General features: G+C 50.3%; 1 protein-coding gene across 8 annotated transcripts in view; it reads left to right on the forward strand.

Annotated features, from left to right (window-relative positions):
- HECTD4 (HECT domain E3 ubiquitin protein ligase 4) overlaps positions 1 to 21,292 on the forward strand; it is a 4,298,785-nt gene that overhangs the window by 2,536,432 nt on the left and 1,741,061 nt on the right. For all 8 annotated transcript variants that reach the window (XM_069619495.1, XM_069619492.1, XM_069619493.1 and 5 more), the window contains exon 49: positions 5,622 to 5,785. In XM_069619495.1, the coding sequence (XP_069475596.1) occupies positions 5,622 to 5,785 (164 nt within the window). The remainder of the gene's footprint in view (positions 1 to 5,621; positions 5,786 to 21,292) is intronic.

Below are 21,292 nucleotides of genomic sequence, written 5' to 3' on the forward strand. Positions count from 1 at the left end.
AGGCCGTAGGAGCAATTTTAAGTTAATCACCATAGTGACTAACGTACTCCTAGTCCATAGTCCCCTTTCCTCCATACGTCCCACCCTCCTCCCCGTAACATCTCAGTGTCATTAGGCACTCATATCGTCGATGCGCCAAAGGGGACTGAGGAGTGGCGCTGGGGGGTGGAAGCAGGGGAAGCGCATAGGGCTGTGACCCTGCTTGCACCTAATATTGAAGGGGAAGACAGTTTTTCCGGTGAAAAAGGTTCTGTTTCCTGTCCCTTTTGAGGGATGCCATACAGTATGTAGGAAAGGGGACTGTGCACTCACGGTACGTTAGTCATTACGGTGAGTAACTTGTAATTTGTGGCTCCTTATAATTGTGTTAGCTATATGTAAGCATATAAATGTGTCAAACCTAACTAAAACAATAAATGCGCCTTCTGCCGTGCAAAACACGGTCTGTTCACACGATGGTACATGCTAATAGGTTTTCTCAGCCTAAACCTTTTTGCCTGGCTGGGACGCTGTACATGCATCACAACATATGTTTGCTTTAGAAAACAAAATTAGAGATTTATGGGGGGGGGGTTGTTTTCCTGTACTCTAAGCCGAATGTCCCATTTAAGTATTGTTTTCGCTGAATTTAAATATGCATCAATACTTAGCCCATTCTAAGTTTCATATTCACTGGTGTAGGTTACTTGATGTTCAGCCTTGAGTAGAACACATTCCAAGCATTATCTCCATCTCTATATATAAAACAAAGTTTTGTTTGTTTGTGGGTTTGTATATGGTGTTTATCTTGGGGATGTAACTCCTCATGAGCGGTGAGGTCTGGTGTCATGAATTGTTCATGGAATATTATTTAATTGACGAATTAATGCAACTATTTCTAGCTCAATAGGTCATCCTGTTCCCGAGAATTCATTTTTTGGTTTTTCAGCATTACGTTTTGTGGTGTTACGCGCGCCATCTACAGGTCATTTGTAGAAAATGTTTATCATCGTGCCGTCTGTGTTAAACTAGTCTTGCATTTCTTTTGTTTTCAATTTATTTTTTTAGTAGAGTTAGTGTGTCCTCCTTTTCATTGATTTGTTTTGCAATAAACTCGATTCATGTTTGCAGTCTCTTTTTTTTAATACTTTATAATTTTCATAAACATATTACAATCAATCATTGAAATCAAATAATATAAAGAGTACAATAATACAATAAAATGAAAAAAAGTATCTAATATCACACAGAAGTAAAGAATTACTCCCTCAAGAATCTTTAAAATATTATGAAACAATAAAGAACAACAAAACCACAAGACAAATCAAGACAAAGACAAGACATAAAACACACACCCATCACCCAACCAGCTCAGAATGAGAAAACTCATACCTTGACTTATAATCATTCACTTCCATAAAATTCATTAAAAGGTCCCCAAAGTTCCTCATAAATTGTTCCTTTTTGCTTTTTACGTAATAAGCACTTCTCATATTTTGAAAGAATCCTCATATCACATAGCCAGTTCTCCAGAATAGGTTTCTTCCTCGTTTTCCACACCTTTAACACCTGTTTAACAGCTACCAATAATCCTTTATTAATCCAATTCCTAACCACATAAGCAATATCACGCCCGCATCTTGGAGACAGCAGGAGCACAGATAATGGGCTCCGCGGGAAATCAATAGTCCAAATTGCATCAATCCTATTCAGCACATCCTTCCAATAGTCCCTCACCCTATCACAGTACCACAACATATGTAACAGAGAGCCCTTCTCGTTCCGACACCCCCAACAAACATCATTGTCTAGCAATCCAAGACTACACCTACGAAGCAGAGTCCAGTAAACTTTACCCAATACCCTTTGATGAACATAACGCAAATTTAAGTCGATTCTCGCTTTAACTGGGACCCTCCAGATCTGTTTCCACTCCTCCATTGGAATGTCATTGCCCAACTCTTCAGACCAATTCGTTCTTAGTTTCTCCCATGAGGCCAACCAAGCATTCTCCAAAGGAAGAAAGTTCATAATATTCGACACCTTCTGTTCCATCACAGAAAACAACCCACATATCTCTGGCCTCGCTACAAATCCAGAGTTTAACATCTGTCGCCTTTCAAAAAGCAAATCCTTCAGCATTCTATACCTTCCCTGTTCCCTCCTACTTAGTCCATATTTAAAACATAGATCATCAAAAGGAATCATTTCATCATTATCATTCCAAACATCTCCAATTTCCAGAACACCTCTATTACTCCAACTCTTCCAATGCAACAGCATATTATTAACCTGCAAACCAGGATTACACCATAAAGAAGCCTCTTTATACATATGCAATCCCTGACCATTAGTAGTAACCAACGAGATCAAAGTGTCCTTAGCAACAGCAATTGATCTCAGATTCATAGCCCGATGAGGTAATCTCCCAAGGGAATACAAACTTCTTGCATTGTATGGTTTCAACATTTCTCGCTCAATTCTCACCCACCAGGGCACTAAGTCTACATCATCATTCAAGAAAATGAACAATTTTTTAAGAAGCCTTTACAATAGTTCCCCAAAACTGGATAACCAAACCCACATCACAAACTTTCCGAGTCATAATATAACGTGGGATCTTAGCCCTTTTCCCAACACCCCACAAAAAGTCCTGAAAAACGTTATCAATAGGTCCCATCATTTTCTTCGTGAACCGTAAAGGAATAGACTGTAAGAGGTACAAAATCTTAGGAAGCAGCATAATTTTAATTGCATTAACTTTCGCCCAGATACTCAAGATCGTACATCGCCATTTCCTAATGTCTTTTTGGAGAACCTCTATTATTTTATTCACATTAAACTCAACCAATTTGTTAACATCCCTAACCAGATGAACACCCAAATATTTGACACAATCCCTTTCCCATTTGCAATCCCAACCCAACAATCTATCACAATCAAGAGTAACACTCAGAGGAAAAACTACTGATTTTACCCAATTGATTTTATAACCTGACAATCTCCCTACCTCCTCAACCATATTTCTCAAAATAGGTCCACCCTCCCTCGGATTATTCAGGATTACCACCACATCATCCGCATATGCCAAGACTTTGATTTCCCCATCCCCTACACACAATCCTTTTACTACAACATTTTGTCTGATATAGGTTAACAAGGGCTCCAGAACCAAATTAAAAAGGAAAGGAGACAGGGGACAGCCTTGTCTTGTGCCCCTAAATAAACGGAAGGGCCCCGAAAATCCCCCATTCACCCAAACCTTGGTCGATATATCCGATTGCAGAGCCCCAATAGCATTGATAAATAGAGGCCCAAATCCCATTTTCTGTAGAGTATAATTAAGAAACGTCCAATTAACTCTATCGAAAGCCTTTTCGGCATCCAAAAAAATCAACAAAGTCTCATTAACTACAGATTCTGGCAAGTGCATAATATCTAGAAGAGTCCTAATATTATCATATCCATGTCCCTGTCTCATAAATCCCACCTGAGCCCTATCAATCAGCCTTCCCATTTGTTTATCTAACCTACTTGCCAAAATGTAATATCCACATTTAGCAATGAGCTAGGCCGATAATTGCAGCAATAAGCCGCATCTTTCCCAGGTTTTGGAACAACTGTTACAATAGCCTCCTTCATTGATGGGCACAGAACACCTTCCAATAAGGATCGATTATACAACTTGCATAACTCTGGCGCTAGCTGTGCATCAAAACATATAACGTATAAAATTTGGTAGAAAAACCATCCATACCTGGAGACTTCCCATCCTGCAATCCACCAATTGCAAACAACACATCTGACAAAGTAATTGGTGCGTCAAGCACATTTCTGCCTTCCTCAGACAAGGATGGAACATCAATTTTCCCAAAAAATTCATCCAGTTGTTGCAATTGCGGTGCAAGCTCATTAGTGTATAAACCGGTATAAAATAAACGAAAACATTCACCTATCTCTTCTCTCGCTACCGCTACACCATCAGTACCCTTATCAATTTTACGTACATGGGATCTTTCTAAGAAACCCTTAAGTTTGTTTGCCAACAGTATCCCTCCTCTATCCCCTCCCTCCCAATACCTTGGAAATGTGTGGATATGCCTGTGTGTCTGTTCGAAATGTTCAGCATATTTCCCAACATGCTACAAACCTAAAATTTGACATGTTGTAGGTTTCATGGTTAGACAATGTAAAACGTATAAAATATAAATATACCTTTGTCTCGTTTTTTGTTGTTGTAAGAATTACCATGTGAAACACGCGTACAACTTCTTTTATAAAACCCCTAACTCTGCAATATGAACGTCAGTGTAACTCATAGCCAAATGCTTCCAGCTGTTACCCACTCATGGTAAAGTGGTACATCACTGCACAGCTGAATCATACTTGCCAAAATGTAAAGGTCCAATCAGGATATGTGGAGGGGCTGAAATAAGTGGAATACTGGCACACACAGAGAAGCTTCCCACTAGCGTGTACTTCAGAAAGGCTGGTAGGGCTGGAAAACAGTTATTCACCTGCCATTGCAGGGATTCTGTCCTAGCCATAAGGTTGCTTCAAAGGCATAGGTGCGTTAGTGAACCTCCCAATGTATAATAATTTACCGTCTCCATGCAGCTATTTCCATAGGCGGAGCTGGTGTATTTCCTTTTTCAAATGGGAACTTCTCTGCTAAGCCCAGTTAAGTGCAACATGAAATAAAACACGCATCAATCTACTCGTTTCTTAGTGTCTAAACGCCTAGCAATGAAGACTTCAAAATATGTTTGGGATGGGAACTAATGCAGTTTGCTGCTCTGACACTCAAAAGTAAAAATGCACACCTAAAAAAAAAAGCAAGAACATACATTTTAGCATTGCAGAACTCTAATTAGAATATGTGGACGTGGCTGCATTATAGAGAACTTAAAAGCAATCGTGAGTGCATTGAGGCAATGTGGCTTGCTTGACATAGCACGTTTCACAGTAAAATGTCTCTCATCGCTGCTCCAAAGTTAGAAAGAGCTGCATGAAGCACAGAGAGAGAGTGCGAGTGTAAAGAAGGGCCAGGATCATGTGACTGACGGCGAATCTTACTAAATGAAAATGTGTTTTTACTGAAGTTTCTTTCGATGCTGCATGCTATTGAGGGCCTGATTCTGAGATCCATGTAAATATAATAAATGTACTTCTATGCTATTCTATCAGTAAACAGGTTTTCTTTTTATTTTTCGTTGTCACGCTGTGTATTTCACTGGAAGATATATGCACCTTGTATAGTGTCAAGTAAGGATTTCAATGTTTAGAAATTATTTCACCATATTGTATGTCATTTTTAACATCATATTGTTTTAATCAGTGAGCATAAACATCTCGTAATGTGAAACAATGCCCTCACTTTATATTAGGTTTCTTTTCAATATATAGCAGATGGGAGTTTTCAGTCTATCATTTTCACCCTGCAATATCATTTCTTCCTTAAATGGTATACACACTTCATCCTGATATATGCAATAACTAGATATATGTGCTTTATTATGTCATGAATACTTTTGTGTATATTTTATACTGTTTTTTTTTTTTAACTGAAACGTGTTGGAAATGCAGAATACTGTCCCCTCAGGTAAAACAAATGATTTACTGTTCCTTTTTTTGTATTCCAGGCGATGTAGCTGGAATCGGTTGGGAAAGGGCAGAGGGAACACCGCCTCCTCCAGGGCATCCAGCCAAAGGCAGAGTCTACTTTACATATTGCAGCCAGCGCTTGGGGCCTTACCTGGAAGATGTTGCAGGAGGAATGTGGCCAGTTGTACATATTCAAAAAAAGGCATGTTTAATTTAAGCAGTTAATGTAATTATTGACTCAGTGTACCAGATATAATCATTCTAAGATCATAATAATTTCCCAAATCTTTGGCACATTGAATAAAACAAACGGGTAACATGGACATGGTACTGGTGGTGGCGACATTTCTGCAACATTTTAGGATGTCATAAGGGATCCCCGGGTCCTTCATAGTCCAGCATTTAAAATGTTATCATTGCAATCTGATGCTTGCTGACATCTGAGGAAAACGTAATCTAAAGGAATGTATAGTATCCATTCAAAACATAGTAACGGAAGTTCACTTAAGATTTGATAATATCTTTCAAAAAAGCAGATGGAATTGCAAATTAAATGTTTTGATAAGTTTTCATCACTTTTTTATGGGTGGTTAATTACTACTTTCTTTTTTAACAGTAGGGCATGGGGCAATGAAAGGTAGGCATTTTGAAAATAGGGAATGGCCACTTGCTTGTTTGCCCATAAACACACTTATTAGTATTTCAAATGTGAAACCTGGACATTTTATTGGGCATTTAATATAGTGTTAAATGGCTGGCCTCTGGAACTCGATGCAGTGAAAGTCTTTTTAAAGAAACTGCACATCCGAGTATTACCAAGCTTCTATGATCGTGGGACCACATGTTATTCAAACTTTGAGAAACATGTGCCACGACTGGCTACCCAGAGCTAACGGCAAAGTCATTTCTCCAGCATGGGGTTGGCATGGATTCACATGCTCATGAATATTCCCTGTCGTCAGGCCGGGAATCCTCGGTATAGAAAAAATCAGTATCAGTTTCGTTTCTGATCTGTCTTTCTTAGTAGTAACCAATCACTGGTCTCTGGGTCATACTGCCCCCAGCCAATGACTGCCCTCGCCCTAAGCCCCGCCTCTGGCAGCCATCCTCAGATTTTTACCGCATGTTCAAGTGTTGGGAGTCCTCGTGCTGTAGCTCTCAAGCTTTTGCTGCGTTTTCGCGCTTTTTCAGGAGATTTTTCTCATTTTTCGGTTAATTAGAGCCTCAAGCTCCACCGTTTTTACATCCGATCAACGGGGATCCGTTTTGGAGTTTTCTACGCCCGTCAAGGGTGAAGATTTTGTCGAGTTACGCTTTTGGAGCATTCCAGAAGTTCCGAGGCCTACCCCGGACATGGCCCAGGAGAAAGGAAGCTCGACACCCGGGAAGCTGTTCAGGACCTGCCCTGGATGCCAGCTTCAGAATGTTTTCAAGGAGGACGAGCATTCGTTATGCCTCTACTGTCTCCATGAGGACAAGACGCACACGGAGAAGGACTGTGCGTTTTGTGGGAACATGTCGGAGCGGACCATGAAGGGTCACCACCTCCGTCTCACCAACTGGCTGGAAGTGAAGAGCCCATCAGGCAAGAAGAAGAAAAAGAAGTCCGAGCGGTCTTCTAAGTCCTGTGAGGGCGCCCCGGCGACGGAGCCCCAACAAAAGGCCAAGCACCGCGAGTCCTCGGGCACCGGGAACGCGAACGGTCGGGCTCTTTGGCTGCCAGGCAGGGCGCATCCTCCCCGGCGCCATCAACCACGAGCCAACGCTCTGGCTCGGGTAAGAGGAAGTCCGAGAACCCGGCGAAGCTTCTGGAGAGGCCCCGGTCAATCTCGAAGATTCCGGCAGAGGGGGAGCGAGGCTCGGACCCTCCCCCCAAGGTGAAGGCCCCAGGCGTACAGAAGGTGACAATGGCCTTAATTCACCCTACTAAGACCTCGATTGAGGATGTCGCAGCGGCCCTGGCTCAGCCTGTGGAGGCTACGCCAGTGGAGGCGGCCTCAGGACCCAGAGTCTCCCTGCCACCGCGGAGGGAGTCGTCTTTCAGGCCCATTGAGAAGACCCCCACAAAGTCCTCGTTGGAAAAGGTGGGGAGGGCCAGGTGGCCATCGTGGATATGGACACAACCTCTGAGGAAGAGCTCATCGAAGTCGTGGAAGAGGCCCAGCCCATTGGGACAGATCCCGACGAGGGCGACGACGAGAACGATGGTGTCGCCGACAAGGTTCCTCAAGAGCCCTCGCGCCTGTCGTTTCCGGCGCCGCAGGACACTTCGGCAGCCATTTTGTCAGCGATTCAGTCCTTATGCTCGGAGATAAGGACAATGTTGCCCCTCCCCCCGACGGAGGTACCTGAGCCAGACCCAACGGGGGAACCGGAGCCAGGACCTTCGGAAAGTACACTGCATAAGAGGAGGAGGACGCCTCCTACGCCACCTCTCCCACCTCTGCGGCCTGCTCTGCCTTCCCCCGGTCTACTACCCACGGGGATGATACAGGCACAGACACGGCTACGACAGGTACATATGACGACGGAGGCGACGACGGGACGTGTCACCGTCGCCCCCTGCTCGGGCGTCCCCGCCCGACGAGATTGGATCCTTTCATGCCATGATTTCTAGGGCATCTGAGCTCTTCCAGCTCTGCCCAGAAGAGAAGAAGAGGGAAGGGTTCCTTTACCAACAGCGCAAGGCTAAAAGGAAGGCGGTCCTCGCCGTACCACTTCTTGATGACATCTGGGATGAGGGGCTCGCCCTCCTCAAGAACCCTGCCATGGCGCCGGCAAAGAGGGACCGGTACGAGAAGAAGTACCGGGTCCCCGACGGCCACCCTTTGTGACTTCGGGCGCAACCTACCCCGGATCCAGTCGTCTCGGTCGGCGGCAAAGAAGAAAGCTGGGGGGGGGGCATCGGCCTCGACATCAACTTCCCCGCCGGATGGCGAGGGCACGAAGCTGGACACGATGGGACGACGGGTCATCTCATCCGCAGCGACGACTATCAAGGCGGCCAACGCCCTGGCTATCGTAGCCCGCTACGACAGGGAGTTGTGGTTCAAAATCGCCCCTCTGTTGGACTTCCTTCCGGACGCCAAAAGGGCTGAGGCCCTTGAAATCCTACAGGAAGGTGAGATTGCTTCGGACCACGCCATCACGGTGGCAACGGACATCGCCAACACCAGTTTCCGTCAGTTGGGCAACAGCGTTTGCCTGAGACGACGAGGACGGCTCAAGGCGACGGATTTCCGCCAGGACATACAAACCAAGGTTTTGGACATGCCTTTCGACGGGAACAACCTGTTTGGGAAGGCGGTTGATGAGTCCCTTCAGGCCATCAAGACAGACACGGAGACTGCCCGGGCACTGGGAGTGCTCCAACAACGACGGCCGTCCTTTCGGAGCTCCGGAGGCAGACAAGGTGCCTCCATGGGATCCTGCAGTGGCTCTTCCATGTACCGCCAAGCGGCAAGATCTTCGTCCCAGGAAGTCTACAGGGGACGCGGCATGTCAGGTGGTGCCTGTCGTCATCGACAGGGAGGTCAAGGAGGCAAGGCGGCCTCCAAAAAAGATTGAACCGACTGTGGGGTCGGGCCCCCGCCGAAGCACCCCGGTGGGAGGCCGGCTGGTGAGGTTCGTCGGCGTGTGGGAGTCCATCTCCACCGACCGTTGGGTGCTGGACGCCCTGGCCCAAGGGCACGCCCTCGAGTTTCTGAAGAAGTGCCCTCGCGTTCCACCCGTGGCCAGGAAGGAAAATCACGTCCCTCAACTACTGTTGGAAGTAAGGGCGATGCTCAAGAAGGGTGCCATCAAGCTCGTCCCAAAGAGGCTTCGGGGCTCCGGAGTTTACTCAAGGTACTTCCTCGTAAAAAGAAGACAGGAGGATGGTGCCCCATCCTGGACCTGCGACGACTGAACAAGTACATCAAGGCACAGAAGTTCCGGATGGTCACTCTCCAGCACGTGTTGGGACAGCTGGAGGAGGGCGATTTCCTGTCGTCGTTGGACTTGGAGGATGCGTACTTCCACATCCCCATTCTAAAAAGACACCGAAAGTTCCTCAGGTTCGTGGTCCAAGGGCGGCACTACCAGTTCAAGGCCCTCCCGTTCGGATTGAAGTCGGCACCCAGGGTGTTCACCAAGTGCCTCGCACCGGTGGCTGCGTGGCTGCGCCTACAGGGGATCCACGTCTATCCCTACCTGTACGACTGGCTCATCTGGGCAAGGACAAGGGAGCTTGCCGTGGAGCACACTGCGAAGACCGTCCAGCTGCTCACGGACCTGGGATTCTCCATCAACTTTCCAAAATCCCACCTGGTTCCGTCGCAAGTCGTCCTGTTTCTGGGAGCCAAGCTCGACACAGTGGTGCGGCTGGCCTCGCCGTCGGAGGAAAGGACCAGGACCATTCTGGGCAAGGTGCAGCGTCTGCTGGCCACGGTCATGGCCAGGGTAAGATCTATCAAGACCCTCCTCGGGATGATGTCCTCCTGCATTTATCGGGTGCGCCTTTGCAGGCTTCGGATGCGCCCCTTACAAGAGTTCCTTGACGCCCGCTGGGTCCGGTCGACGGGCAGCTTCGAGGACAGGATCCCTCTCAACGAGACGTTCCGTCAGGTGATCCGGTGGTGGAGTACCCGCTCTCATCTGTCGGCGGGCACGGACTTTCAGACCCCAGCTCACCAGGTGACGGTGACGACGGACGCCTCCCTGGAAGGTTGGGGAGCGCACTCCGGAGATCTTCACGCGATAGGCCTTTGGCTCCCGGAGGAGAAGTCACTCCACATCAACATCTTGGAGCTCCGCGCAGTGTTCTGGGCCCTCAGGTCTTTTCTTCCCTCCCTCAAGGGCAAGGTGGTGAGGATCTTCACCGACAACACCACCACGCTGTTCTACATCCGGAAGCAGGGCGGAACCAGATCCCTTGCCCTATCCAAGGAAGCCCAGGATCTGTGGCATTGGGCCGTCGCCCAAGGAATGTTTCTGGTGCCTCTTCATCTGGCAGGAATAATAAACATGATCGCCGACTCATTCAGCAGAGAGCTGCGCTTGTGCCACGAGTGGGAACTACGCCAGGATCAAGTGGATCAACTCTTCCAACGATGGGGCGAACCCCAAATCGATCTCTTCGTGACGGCGACGAATTCCAAGTGCCGGAGGTTCGCCAGCAGGTTCCCCCAGCCGAAGAGCATGGGCGATGCTTTCTCGTTCCCCTGGGATGGCCTATTTCTTTATGCGTTCCCTCCGCTGCTCCGGCTCATCAACCAGCTCAAGAGGTCCCGGTGCAGGATGATCCTCGTCGCACCGGCGTGGCCGAGACCGATCTGGTTCCCGGACCTTCTGGACTTGTCAATGTCCACACCAGTCAAGCTGCCGACGGACGCAGATCTTCTCTCCAGAGAAGGAGGCGCCATTCTTCACCACAACCCGGAGTCGCTGAACTTGCAGGCCTGGCTCCTGCAGCACTAGAGTTTGGAGGGTACGACATCCCGGCCGACTGCAGAGAGGTTCTTGCAAAGGCCAGGGCGTCCTCAACTCTCAAGTGCTATGGACATAAATGGACGAGGTTCTCTGTCTGGTGCCGCGCACAGAAGATTAACCCTCTGCGGATTACGGCCCCTCAAGTATTGCCGTACCTACTGTCATTGGCCAAGGCTGGACTAGCTCACGCTTCCATCAAGATACATCTGGCCGCCATCTCACGATACACCAGAACTACGAGACGGGCGTCCTTGTGGTCTCATCGACTGGTGAAGGAATTTATTAAAGGATTGTTCAGATCATTCCCGCCGGTGAAGGCCCCTGCCCCGGCATGGGAGCTCAACGTGGTGCTGACCAGGCTCATGGGGCCCCCATTTGAGCCTATGCATTCGGCACCGTTGAAGTTTCTGTCGTGGAAGACAGCGTTTCTCGTGGCCATCACCTCCGCACGACGAGTGGGAGCGATCCAGGCCCTATCTTGCAAGCCGCCATACTTGACGTTTCACGACACGAGGGTGGTGCTGAGGGCGCACCCCTCCTTCATGCCCAAGGTGCCGTCTGACTTCCACCTCAACGAACCCTAGGTCTTGCCAGTTTTTTTCCCGTCTCCTTTGTCACCGGCTGAAAGGACTCTGCACTCGCTGGACGTAGCTAGAGCGCTGAAGTTCTACGTGGACCGCACAAAGAGTTTTCGGAAGACATCACAGCCGTTTGTGAACTTTGGGACTGTGAATCAAGGGAAGGCTCTCTCGAAGATTTCCATTTCCAGATGGCTCTCCGGCTGCATCATGCACTGTCACCGGTTGGCAAAGCGACAGCTGCCCAGCCGTTCGAGAGCCCATTCGACCAGAGCGATCGCTGCTTCCACGGCGTTCCTGTCTGGTGTGCCCCTGCTGGACATCTGCAGGGCTGCGACGCGGGGGTCGGCGCACACCTCCTTCACAAGATTCTACTGCGTCGATCGGGACTCCAGGGAGGAGTCCAGGGTCGGCTCAGCAGTCCTGCGCAAACTGTTAGCTTAAGGTGAGCCTGGTGAGGAGGTAAGAGATGCTTAATGTTGAGTTGTTGTATTGCTTAATGTTGAGCCTGTTGCCACCTCCCGTGGTTGTGCATGTGTGTACTGCTATGTATTCTCTTATTCATGAGCATGTGAATCCATGCCAGACCCCATGCTGGAGAAGAAACAAGTTACTTACCTGTAACTGTTGTTCTCCAGCATGGGTCTGGCATGGATTTACATGCGAACCCTCCCCCCTGCTCCTCTGCGGCTCTTCACTTGGTCATACTGCCACTTTACGTGCTACCAAATCTGAGGATGGCTGCCAGAGGCGGGGCTTAGGGAGAGGGCAGTCATTGGCTGGGGGCAGTATGACCCAGAGACCAGTGATTGGTTACTACTAAGAAAGACAGATCAGAAACGAAACTGATACTGATTTTTTCTATACCGAGGATTCCTGGCCTGACGACGGGGAATATTCATGAGCATGTAAATCCATGCCAGACCCATGCTGGAGAACAACAGTTACAGGTAAGTAACTTGTTCCTTGTCCGGTCTAACCCATCTTTTAGTGCCATTAATACCCCCCCTTTCTTGTTGGATTGGGTGGCCTGGATAATTCTTGAGTATCCCCAAAACTTGATCCTACATGTATCCCGAGTTTGGATGGGGGTCTCTTGTAGCATAACTATATGGGGTTGTTTCCTCCTCAGGAATCTCTCCACCTTCTTCCTTTTGATCAGAGAGTTTACCGCACTTAAATTTAGTGATGGGAGTTTCAGTTGTTCTGTGCTAGCCATTTGCGTTACCTCTGTTTTGTGCCTCCCTCCTGGTGCCCCTCCCGTAGCTCCGTCTGCTCTCCTATGTTGTCTCTGATGTGCCTGTCTTGGATTTCCCCGTCTGCTGACAGTTGTTCCCAGATGCTTCCCCTCTCTCCCCTCTACCCCCTCCCTAAACCTCTCTTCCTCCGTCTCCCCCCACATACCTCCCCGGGTCCCCACCCTCCCCCTCCTGCTTGTGAGTTATCATAAACCTCCCTTTAGTCCGAAGCACTGCATTTACCTTAATCTAGCGTGCACCCTCCTCACGTGAGCCGTTGCTGCAGCTTTGGATCTTTGGGTTGCGGCGTCAGATCGAGCTGTCAGTGGCACTACAAGGGTGGTCAGTCTCCTTTCTCGTCAGTGTGGTACTGGGTGCGGGATGCTTTCCTCCTTTCTTTGCTCTTTTAGACCTCACCGTGGACCATTTCCATGGCTTCCGGGCATTGATTTGGTTGGTCGACGAGGCGGGGCTCATTAGAAGTTGTTCGTCCATTCCCAGGAGGGATGTACCTTGCTCACAATTCATGCCTTTGTGCTGCTTGCCCTGCCAGGTGAAGCTCAGACTAAACGGATGGGTCCATCTGTATCTGATCTGTTGGGCTCTCAGATGTGCTAGGACTGGGCCCATTCCCAGTTCTAGGTTTTGGGTGGCCACTGCCAGAGTTTCCAGGAGAGTGTCTGCTTTCCTCGTGTCTTCTGTCTGCTCCTGTATGGCTCGTTCGTTGATGTCCACTATCTCCTCTAATTTGGTGATGTCCCTCTTTATTTCCTGTATTCCCTCGGCTAGGTCCTCTCTCAGCATGTCCATTTGCTTCTGGCCCATCGCAGTGATCTTGTCCACCATTTTGCCCAGGAACTGCTTGAGCGAGGCATGAGTTACTGGTCTGTCTTGGTCCTCCAGTGTCGGATCCATAGACCAGTCTCTTGAGGCATGATCTCCGATTACTTCAGGCTCCTTGGCTCATATCTTTGTAAGGGGTCCCCCCTGCGTCTTTTTCACATTTTTGATAGCTCATTGGACTTCTTTCATTCTGTTTCACAACATTGCGGATCTGGATTGGCGTGGGATGGCCTGTGTCTGTTCTGGTCCGCTGACGTGAGGCGCCGGAGTCGGTGCTTGGCTGAGTGGTGGGCCATTTCATATAGTAGGGTGTGAAGGTCCCAACCTCTTCTCCTGTAGTATACCCTATCCCTGGTTTCCACAGTACTTCGCCCAGCTCTCTAGGCGAGGGGAACTCTGCTGTTCCCTCTGGGTATGCAGATGGTTGTCAATAGATTGGGTGAGATTGTGCTTTGGTAGCCACGTAGGGCGGTGGAAGGTCGTCCTTCCCTCTGGAGTACTTTATCTTGGGGTCAGTTGGTGTCGGGGGGAAGATGTACCCCTTTGCTCTTCTCTGGCTCAGGTGAGTGGCTGTGGTGCCTTTTGGCCATTCTGAGGGGATTACCCTGTTGTTATGTGGGGCCTTTGGTGTCCTGGGGTCACCGGCATCCCCATGGGTTGGGGGTTAGTTAATGTTACTTTAATGTTCTCAGAAGAGGGTCCTGTGTCCCTCGAGTGTTCTCAGATTTGTTTGAGCCCCTCCCCCTGTGCTTCTTTATTTCCTTTTGTAGTTCGGTCAGAGAGTCAGAGGAAGGTCGTCTTGCCCAGCTAGGGCCCTCTCTGCTTAATGGTGGTCTTGGTGGACCAGTGCCGCACTCTATGTCCCTTGTCGTTGGTCCGGCGCTATCTGTTGCAGACCCGGGTCTGATAGACTAATTGGTGGTGCTTCGGGTGTGTGCCTTGGGTTCAGGCTCGTTCACTGCTCTGTTATCAGGCCTCAGTTATGGCCTGTTGGGCCTTTTGATTCTTCGTTGCTATGCCCGGTGGTTGGGGCACCCGGTTGAACCCCTCTGCCTGGCGTTGATGGCGTTGGGGCGCGTAACGTGTGCTCTTGTGTGCTCTTTTTGCTGCTTCGGCTTGCCTACTTTCCCCTTAATAAGGCTTAGTGTTTGCTGTCCTTGTGCACTCCTGGGGCCCCTCCAGGGCGTGATGGCGTGCGGGGAACCAGATTCTCATCCTCGCCTGGTTGGATGGGGCTGGTGGGCCTGGCGGTGCGTAGTTACGCTATGGGGTGTGCGCTCCGGCAAGTTCTATAAACTGCCCCGGGTCTCTGATGTGGTCTGTTGGGCACTGGGTCTCCCTCTTCCCCCCCTTCGCAAGCTGGGGTGTGCTGTGGTTTGTTTAAGCTGGATCTCAGGGCTCATGGCCGTGTTGGGGAGACACCACTAGGGATGGCTGGGCTTGGCGTACAAAGCTGTCTAGCTGGCCCCGTATAGTCTCACCTTTCAGTTGTGCAGACAGAGGGCCTGTCGGTGATACCATTGTTAGGGACCCGTGATCTTCGAAGTTGTGTCCCGCTCCCTCACGGCAGAGATGCTTCAGTAAGGGTCCTTTCCTCCACAAGCTGCTCGGTGACGTTCTCCGTTCGTCCGGTGCTGTTTGGCCCCTACAGCAGGGTTACACTTTGTCCTGTGTTGGGGCGGACCACAGCTTCCCCCAATCGATGGAGCCGGCAAGGGCTAGAGTGGTCAGACGGACCCACGGGGGGACCCGGAGAGGAGCTCTTGCTCAAGGGAGCCGGGTCGAGGATTCCTGCTTCTCGGCCGCAGGGCAGGCTTTCCCTGTGGCTTCACTGGCTTTCAGCACCAGTCTGTGCTGAAGGGGGCCGAGTGCCAGCCTCTGCTTGCCGTCGGATGAGGTGGGACGGACCTTGTAGCCCACTGGCGTGACCGCCCTCCTGGGCCCACCGTGTTCTGGCAGGCTGTGTCTCGTCAGGCCACACGCTTGGTGGTCTTCAGATGGGGGCTACCACACTCCCCCTCGCTTGGTCCCTGGTTTGCTACCTTCCCTCGATGCAGTATGCTGTGCCTAGTGGGTCCTGGGGAGGGCTTATACCACTGCTTTTAGTGCTTCAGCTACTACGTGGGTCGGGAGCTCAGGGAAGTGGTACACAGCGATGCGCGGCCATCTTGGAATTTCTCCGTCAATGCTTTTAACATGATGTAACTGATCATATGTATGCAACTAGTTTCCTAAATTTGTAACTAGTGATGCCTCAAGCATACAACTCTGTGATATCCTTGGGTTTGGGTGTGTAAAAAATGCAATAAGTAAATAATAAAATGTGCCGATAAATCGAAAGCACAGGAAGTTCCTGAGTGTTGTGGCCTAAATAGATGACAAGACGCTGTAGGGTTTCTAACAGTCTTTATTGACTGACAAAAGGGAGAAAGGCTCTAACGTGGCCTGGTGGCGCTGGGCGCTTACTTACAGTTCATTGCAATCAAGTCCTGTGCTTTCCCAGTTGATTCACTGTGGAAAGGTTGTGCTCACCGGTGGCACGCTGTAAACTTCTAGGGCCCCCATGTTGCCTCCTGTGGCTGTGGTGTTACGCCCTAGAAGCTGTGGTGTGAGTCCTGTGGCTCACTGCTTCTTTCTCTTGTAATCAGGAGCAGCGCTCCTATGTGACCGCTTCAGCTGGCCGGGCGCCAACTCTGAAGCGGGAACGTTTTCCCGCAGAGCGTGGGCTCGCGAGATCCCGTCTCTCGAGATCTCGCGAGAACACGCTCCCGCGATCATGTGATGTCCCCACTCACCTCCTTTGCTGGGAAAAAGGATGGGTGGTCACTCCATGATGAAATCCGCATATTTCCTGGGTTTCCTTCTCTCTCTCTGGGGCCTGCCCGGATCGGGGTATGGAGCGGGATCGATGAAGTGTCTTTGGGAGGTGCTGGTGATTCAGGTTCTCTTTGTCCAGCTCTTTGCTGTGATTCCCTGGGTGTTGTTCGGGGGATGGGGCTTGCGAAGTCGTTGTGATGGTGCAGCTCTATGGTATCTCTACTTGGGAGGTGATGGTTCTCATATGACTCTTGGCAGACTTGATATTCTCCAGTGTCTCCTTGTGAGTGTACAGTGTCTTCTTTCCTGCGGTACATGGCTACCCTTTCTAGATTCCATCTCCTGCCATCGCTGGTGCAGATGTGGTTTGTCCCTCTATCCATGACTTCTATTGGACTGCTGTATCTGGAACCAGTGGAGGTGTCCTTGTGGGGAAGTCGTATCTTCACCAGATCCCCTCTGTTGACTTGTGTGTGTCGAACGGCTCGGCACAAATCCCCCTGTGCTTTCATTGCTTCTTTGTTGCGCTGCATGCGGCACGTTATGTCATCCATGTCAACGTCTTCGTCGGCCCTCACTTGCTGGAGCCATGGTGGTACCAGTGAGGATGCTGCCCTTCTCCCTCTCAGCAGATGGAAAGGTGAAACACCTGTGACGGCGTTGGGGGTGAGACGGTGGGCCGCTACGGCTTCTTAGACTGTCTTGTATGGGTCTAGGCCCGAGGCGTGAGCCAGTTGTAGCGCCCCCTTGATGAAGCGGTTTGCCCGCTCGACTAGGCCATTTGCCTGTGGGTGGTATAGACTTGCTTTCCGCTGTTGGATGTTGTTGAGCTTGAGAAATGTTTCCATTTCTCTGGAGACTAGCTGGACACCGTTGTCCGTGACGAGTTCTTCGGGCAGGCCCTCCCGCTGGAATATGGCGGTGAGTGTTTCAATGACTGTTCCTGTGGTGATGTCTGAGGTGAAGTCAGCTTTCACCCATTTGGAAAAATAGTCGACCATGACTATCCCGTACCTGTGCTCTGGGGGCATGTTGTCCAGCGGCCCTATGAAATCCAGACCCAGTTTTCGCCACACCCCTTTGGGGACTTCGGTGGGCAGCATGGGGGCTTGCCTCACGGCTAGGCGCTTGTCGCTATTTGAGCATTCATGGCACCTATCGACCATCTGCCGTACATCCTGGTCCATGCCTGGCCACCAGTATGCGTCGCGTATCCTTCGTCTGGTCATGTTGCACCCTAGATGGCCCGAGTGTACTCTGCACAGTATGACTTTGCGGATTCCGCTGGGTGGGATGATTTGATCACCTCTGAGAATGAGACCGTTCATAGCGGTGATTTCCTCGTTCACCTTCCAGTAGGGACGAAGGCCTTCGGGGATCGCTCTCTCGTTTGGCCATCCATTTCGAACCCAGGTGCTTACGTGCCTTAGGGCGTAGTCCTGCTCGAACTCTTCCTGCCAGTGGCGCTCGCTCATTTCCATGTACTCGACGTTCCTCAAGTCGCTGATGGAAGCAACGACATATTCGTCTTCCAGGAATGTGGTGCCGGGGGCGCTTTGGTTCAGGAGCCTGGACATGCAGTCCGCTTGTGCGTTTTTTTCCAGACAGCAATGTGTTGTATCTCATAGGTATACTCTTGGAGCTTTGCGGCGATCCTGGCCAGTCTAGGGGTGGCTGTCTTGGTGCCGCCCGGGCTCAACATGTGAATTAGGGGTTTGTGATCGGTGATCAACTTGAATCTTGTCCCCCATACGTATGATCTGAAATAGTCGACGGCCCAGGCGCATGCCAACATCTCTTTCTCTACCGTAGAGTAATTCTTCTCGGATGAGGATAATGCCTTGGATGCAAACGCCACAATGTTCTCAGTGTCGCCCTTCTTCTTGGTCAAGGTGGCCCCCAGGCCGTATGCGCTGGCGTCAGTGGTGATGCAGGTGTCCCATTCAGGGTTGTATGGTTTAAGACACGGCACGTGTAGAATCCTTTTCTTGATTTCGCCGAAAGCCTCATCCTGTTCTGGGCCCCAAAAGTAAGCTGCCCCCTCCTTCAGGAGCTCCCTCATGGGAGACGTGGTCTCGGAGAACCTGGGGACGAATTTGGCATAGTACTCGGCTAGGCCCAAGAATGAGCGTAGTTCCTCTTTGGACATCGGCGCCGGTGCTTCTGTAATGGCCTCCATGAGGTTCTTCTTGGGGCTTACCCCATCACTCGAGATGCAGTACCCAAGATATTCTACCTTGTTCACCCCGAAGACACACTTTTCATGGCGTAGGTGAATGCCTTCCTCCTGAAGTCTGCTCAGGACTGACTTGAGTGCCTTGTCATGGGTCTCGTTGTCTTTGGCGTACACCAGGATGTCATCTTGGAAGAATGAGACATTGGTGAGTCCTTTAAGCAGGGAGTTCATCATCCTCTGGAATGCGGATGCTGCGGACGATAAACCGAAAGGCATGCGGGTGTATTGGAAGGTGCCAAAAGGAGTGATGAACGCCGTCAGGGGGCGGGAGGACTTGTGTAGAGGAATCTGGTGATAGGCATCACGCATGTCCAACTTCGAGAAAATGGCCGCCTCCTTCATCATGAGGACAATCTCATTGATGCTGGGGAGTGGGAAGCTATCTGTGATCACCTCTAAGTTCAGGCTTCTCAGGTCGATGCAGTTCCTGAGGTCGTTGCTGGACTTTTTCTTTACTAATACTACTGGACTCAGCCACTCTGAGGATTCCACGGTTTCAATGGTTCCTTCGTCGACCATCTTCCGCAGGTGGGCATCCAAAGCTGGTCTTGCGGTGGCAGGTACTGCCCTTACTTTGTGCTTGACCGGGGTGGCGTTGGGTTTCAGCCGAATCTTGTGGACAAAGTTTTTCACTTTTCCCGGTTTCTCAAAACAGGTTTGGAAAGATCTCCTTGTAGTTTTGCGCTGCTCCTGATGAGATCATGAGCACCTGTTCCGGAGTGCTGGGATCTAGTTTCATGCTGAGTTTGTGTTGGTCATCCCACCCCGGCACGGCTGGACCTTTGGGTGAAAAATACACTTTGGTGGTGGTAGACCTCCCTTTAAAATCGATCCGGGCTTTGATGTAGCCCAAAAGATCGACCGTTGCCCCTCCAAACACGGTCGGTTTTTGCCTGGTTGATCTAATCTCCACTTTTTCTTGTCCCATCAACTCCTTGTACGTGTTGATGGGCAGAATGGTGAGGTTGGATCCCGAATCAGCCATGACGCGCGTTTCCTTTCCGTCCACTTTAATGGTGCAGTGGGGCTTTTCTCTTCTGGCATGGGGGGCATTGACCATGACAACCATGGGTCTGTCCTATAGTTCATCATCATCAGTTGAGGTGCAGTCACCGTCAACACGGGAAACAGTTTTCTCCCGCCACATGCATGCCGGAGCCACGTGGCCAATGCGTCCGCACTTGGAGCACTCCTTATTCCTGGCGGGGCAGTCGCGGTCGTTCGCCATGTGCTTGGAGCTGGCGCATCTGTAACATTTCGGTGCCTCCTTTTTCCTGGGACTTTTGTCTTTGGGGCCGTCGCGGGAATGCTGGTCTCTGTGACCTCTCCATTGTAGCGCCGCCATTTCGGGCACAGGCAGGTGACTTCCCGCCTCCTTGCGTCTGCTGGAGGTTTCTTCCTCCGCCCTGGCAATCTGGATGGCTTTATCGAGGGTGACCTCCTTTTCTTGGTTGAGTTTGTCCTGTACTTTCCTAGAGTTGGTGTGGACAACGAGCATGTCGCAGATAACCTGTTCTGCATTTTCTCCAAAGGCGCAAAGAGAAGCGAGTTCCCTCATCCTGGTGATGTAGTCATCCACGGGTTCGCTCCCTTCCTGTTTGCGAGTGTAGAATCTCAGCCTGTGTAGTACAATGTTCTCCTTATTGGTGAATCTCTTCATGATGCGACGAGTCGCTTCTTTGTAAACATCGTCGTCTTCAACGTCATTGTCGGCCGCAGGTATTTCTTTAAGGCCGGCAAAGATGCACTGACCTTCAACCCCTAACGCATTTAACAGCATCGCCCTCTTCCTGATGGGGGCATATCGCGTGCCGCCCACTGCTTCCAAGTAGGTGGAGAAAAGGGGTTCCCATTGCATCCAAGGAATTGCCGGTGTTCCTGGCAAGGGGAAAAACGCAGGGGGTGGTGTGGCGCCTTACATGGTGGGTCCGTGGGACTTTTGGTATCCTCGTCGCCAGTTATGTTGTGGCCTAAATAGATGACAGGACGCTGTAGGGTTTCTAACAGTCTTTATTGACTGACAAAAGGGAGAAAGGCTCTAACGTGGCCTGGTGGCGCTGGGCGCTTACTTACAGTTCATTGCAATCAAGTCCTGTGCTTTCCCAGTTGATTCACTGTGGAAAGGTTGTGCTCACCGGTGGCACGCTGTAAACTTCTAGGGCCCCCATGTAGCCTCCTATGGCTGTGGTGTTTCGCCCTAGAAGCTGTGGTGTGAGTCCTGTGGCTCACTGCTTCTTTCTCTTGTAATCAGGAGCAGCGCTCCTATGTGACCGCTTCAGCTGGCTGGGCGCCAACTCTGAAGCGGGAACGTTTTCCCGCGGAGCGTGGGCTCGCGAGATCCCGTCTCTCGAGATCTCGCGAGAACACGCTCCCGCGATCATGTGATGTCCCCACACTGAGGTTCCTAATAAGGGACAAGCACTAAGGTGCTTCCCTTTGGGTTGACCTCCCCTCTAAGGGTCTTCACCAAGCTCAACTGAGTAGCCGCTGCTCACCTCAGTAGATCCGGAGTCCACGTATTCTTGTAC

Source organism: Ambystoma mexicanum, chromosome 10 (genome assembly GCF_040938575.1).
Source record: "Ambystoma mexicanum isolate Mex_15411 chromosome 10, UKY_AmexF1_1, whole genome shotgun sequence".
Lineage (NCBI taxonomy): Eukaryota > Metazoa > Chordata > Amphibia > Caudata > Ambystomatidae > Ambystoma > Ambystoma mexicanum.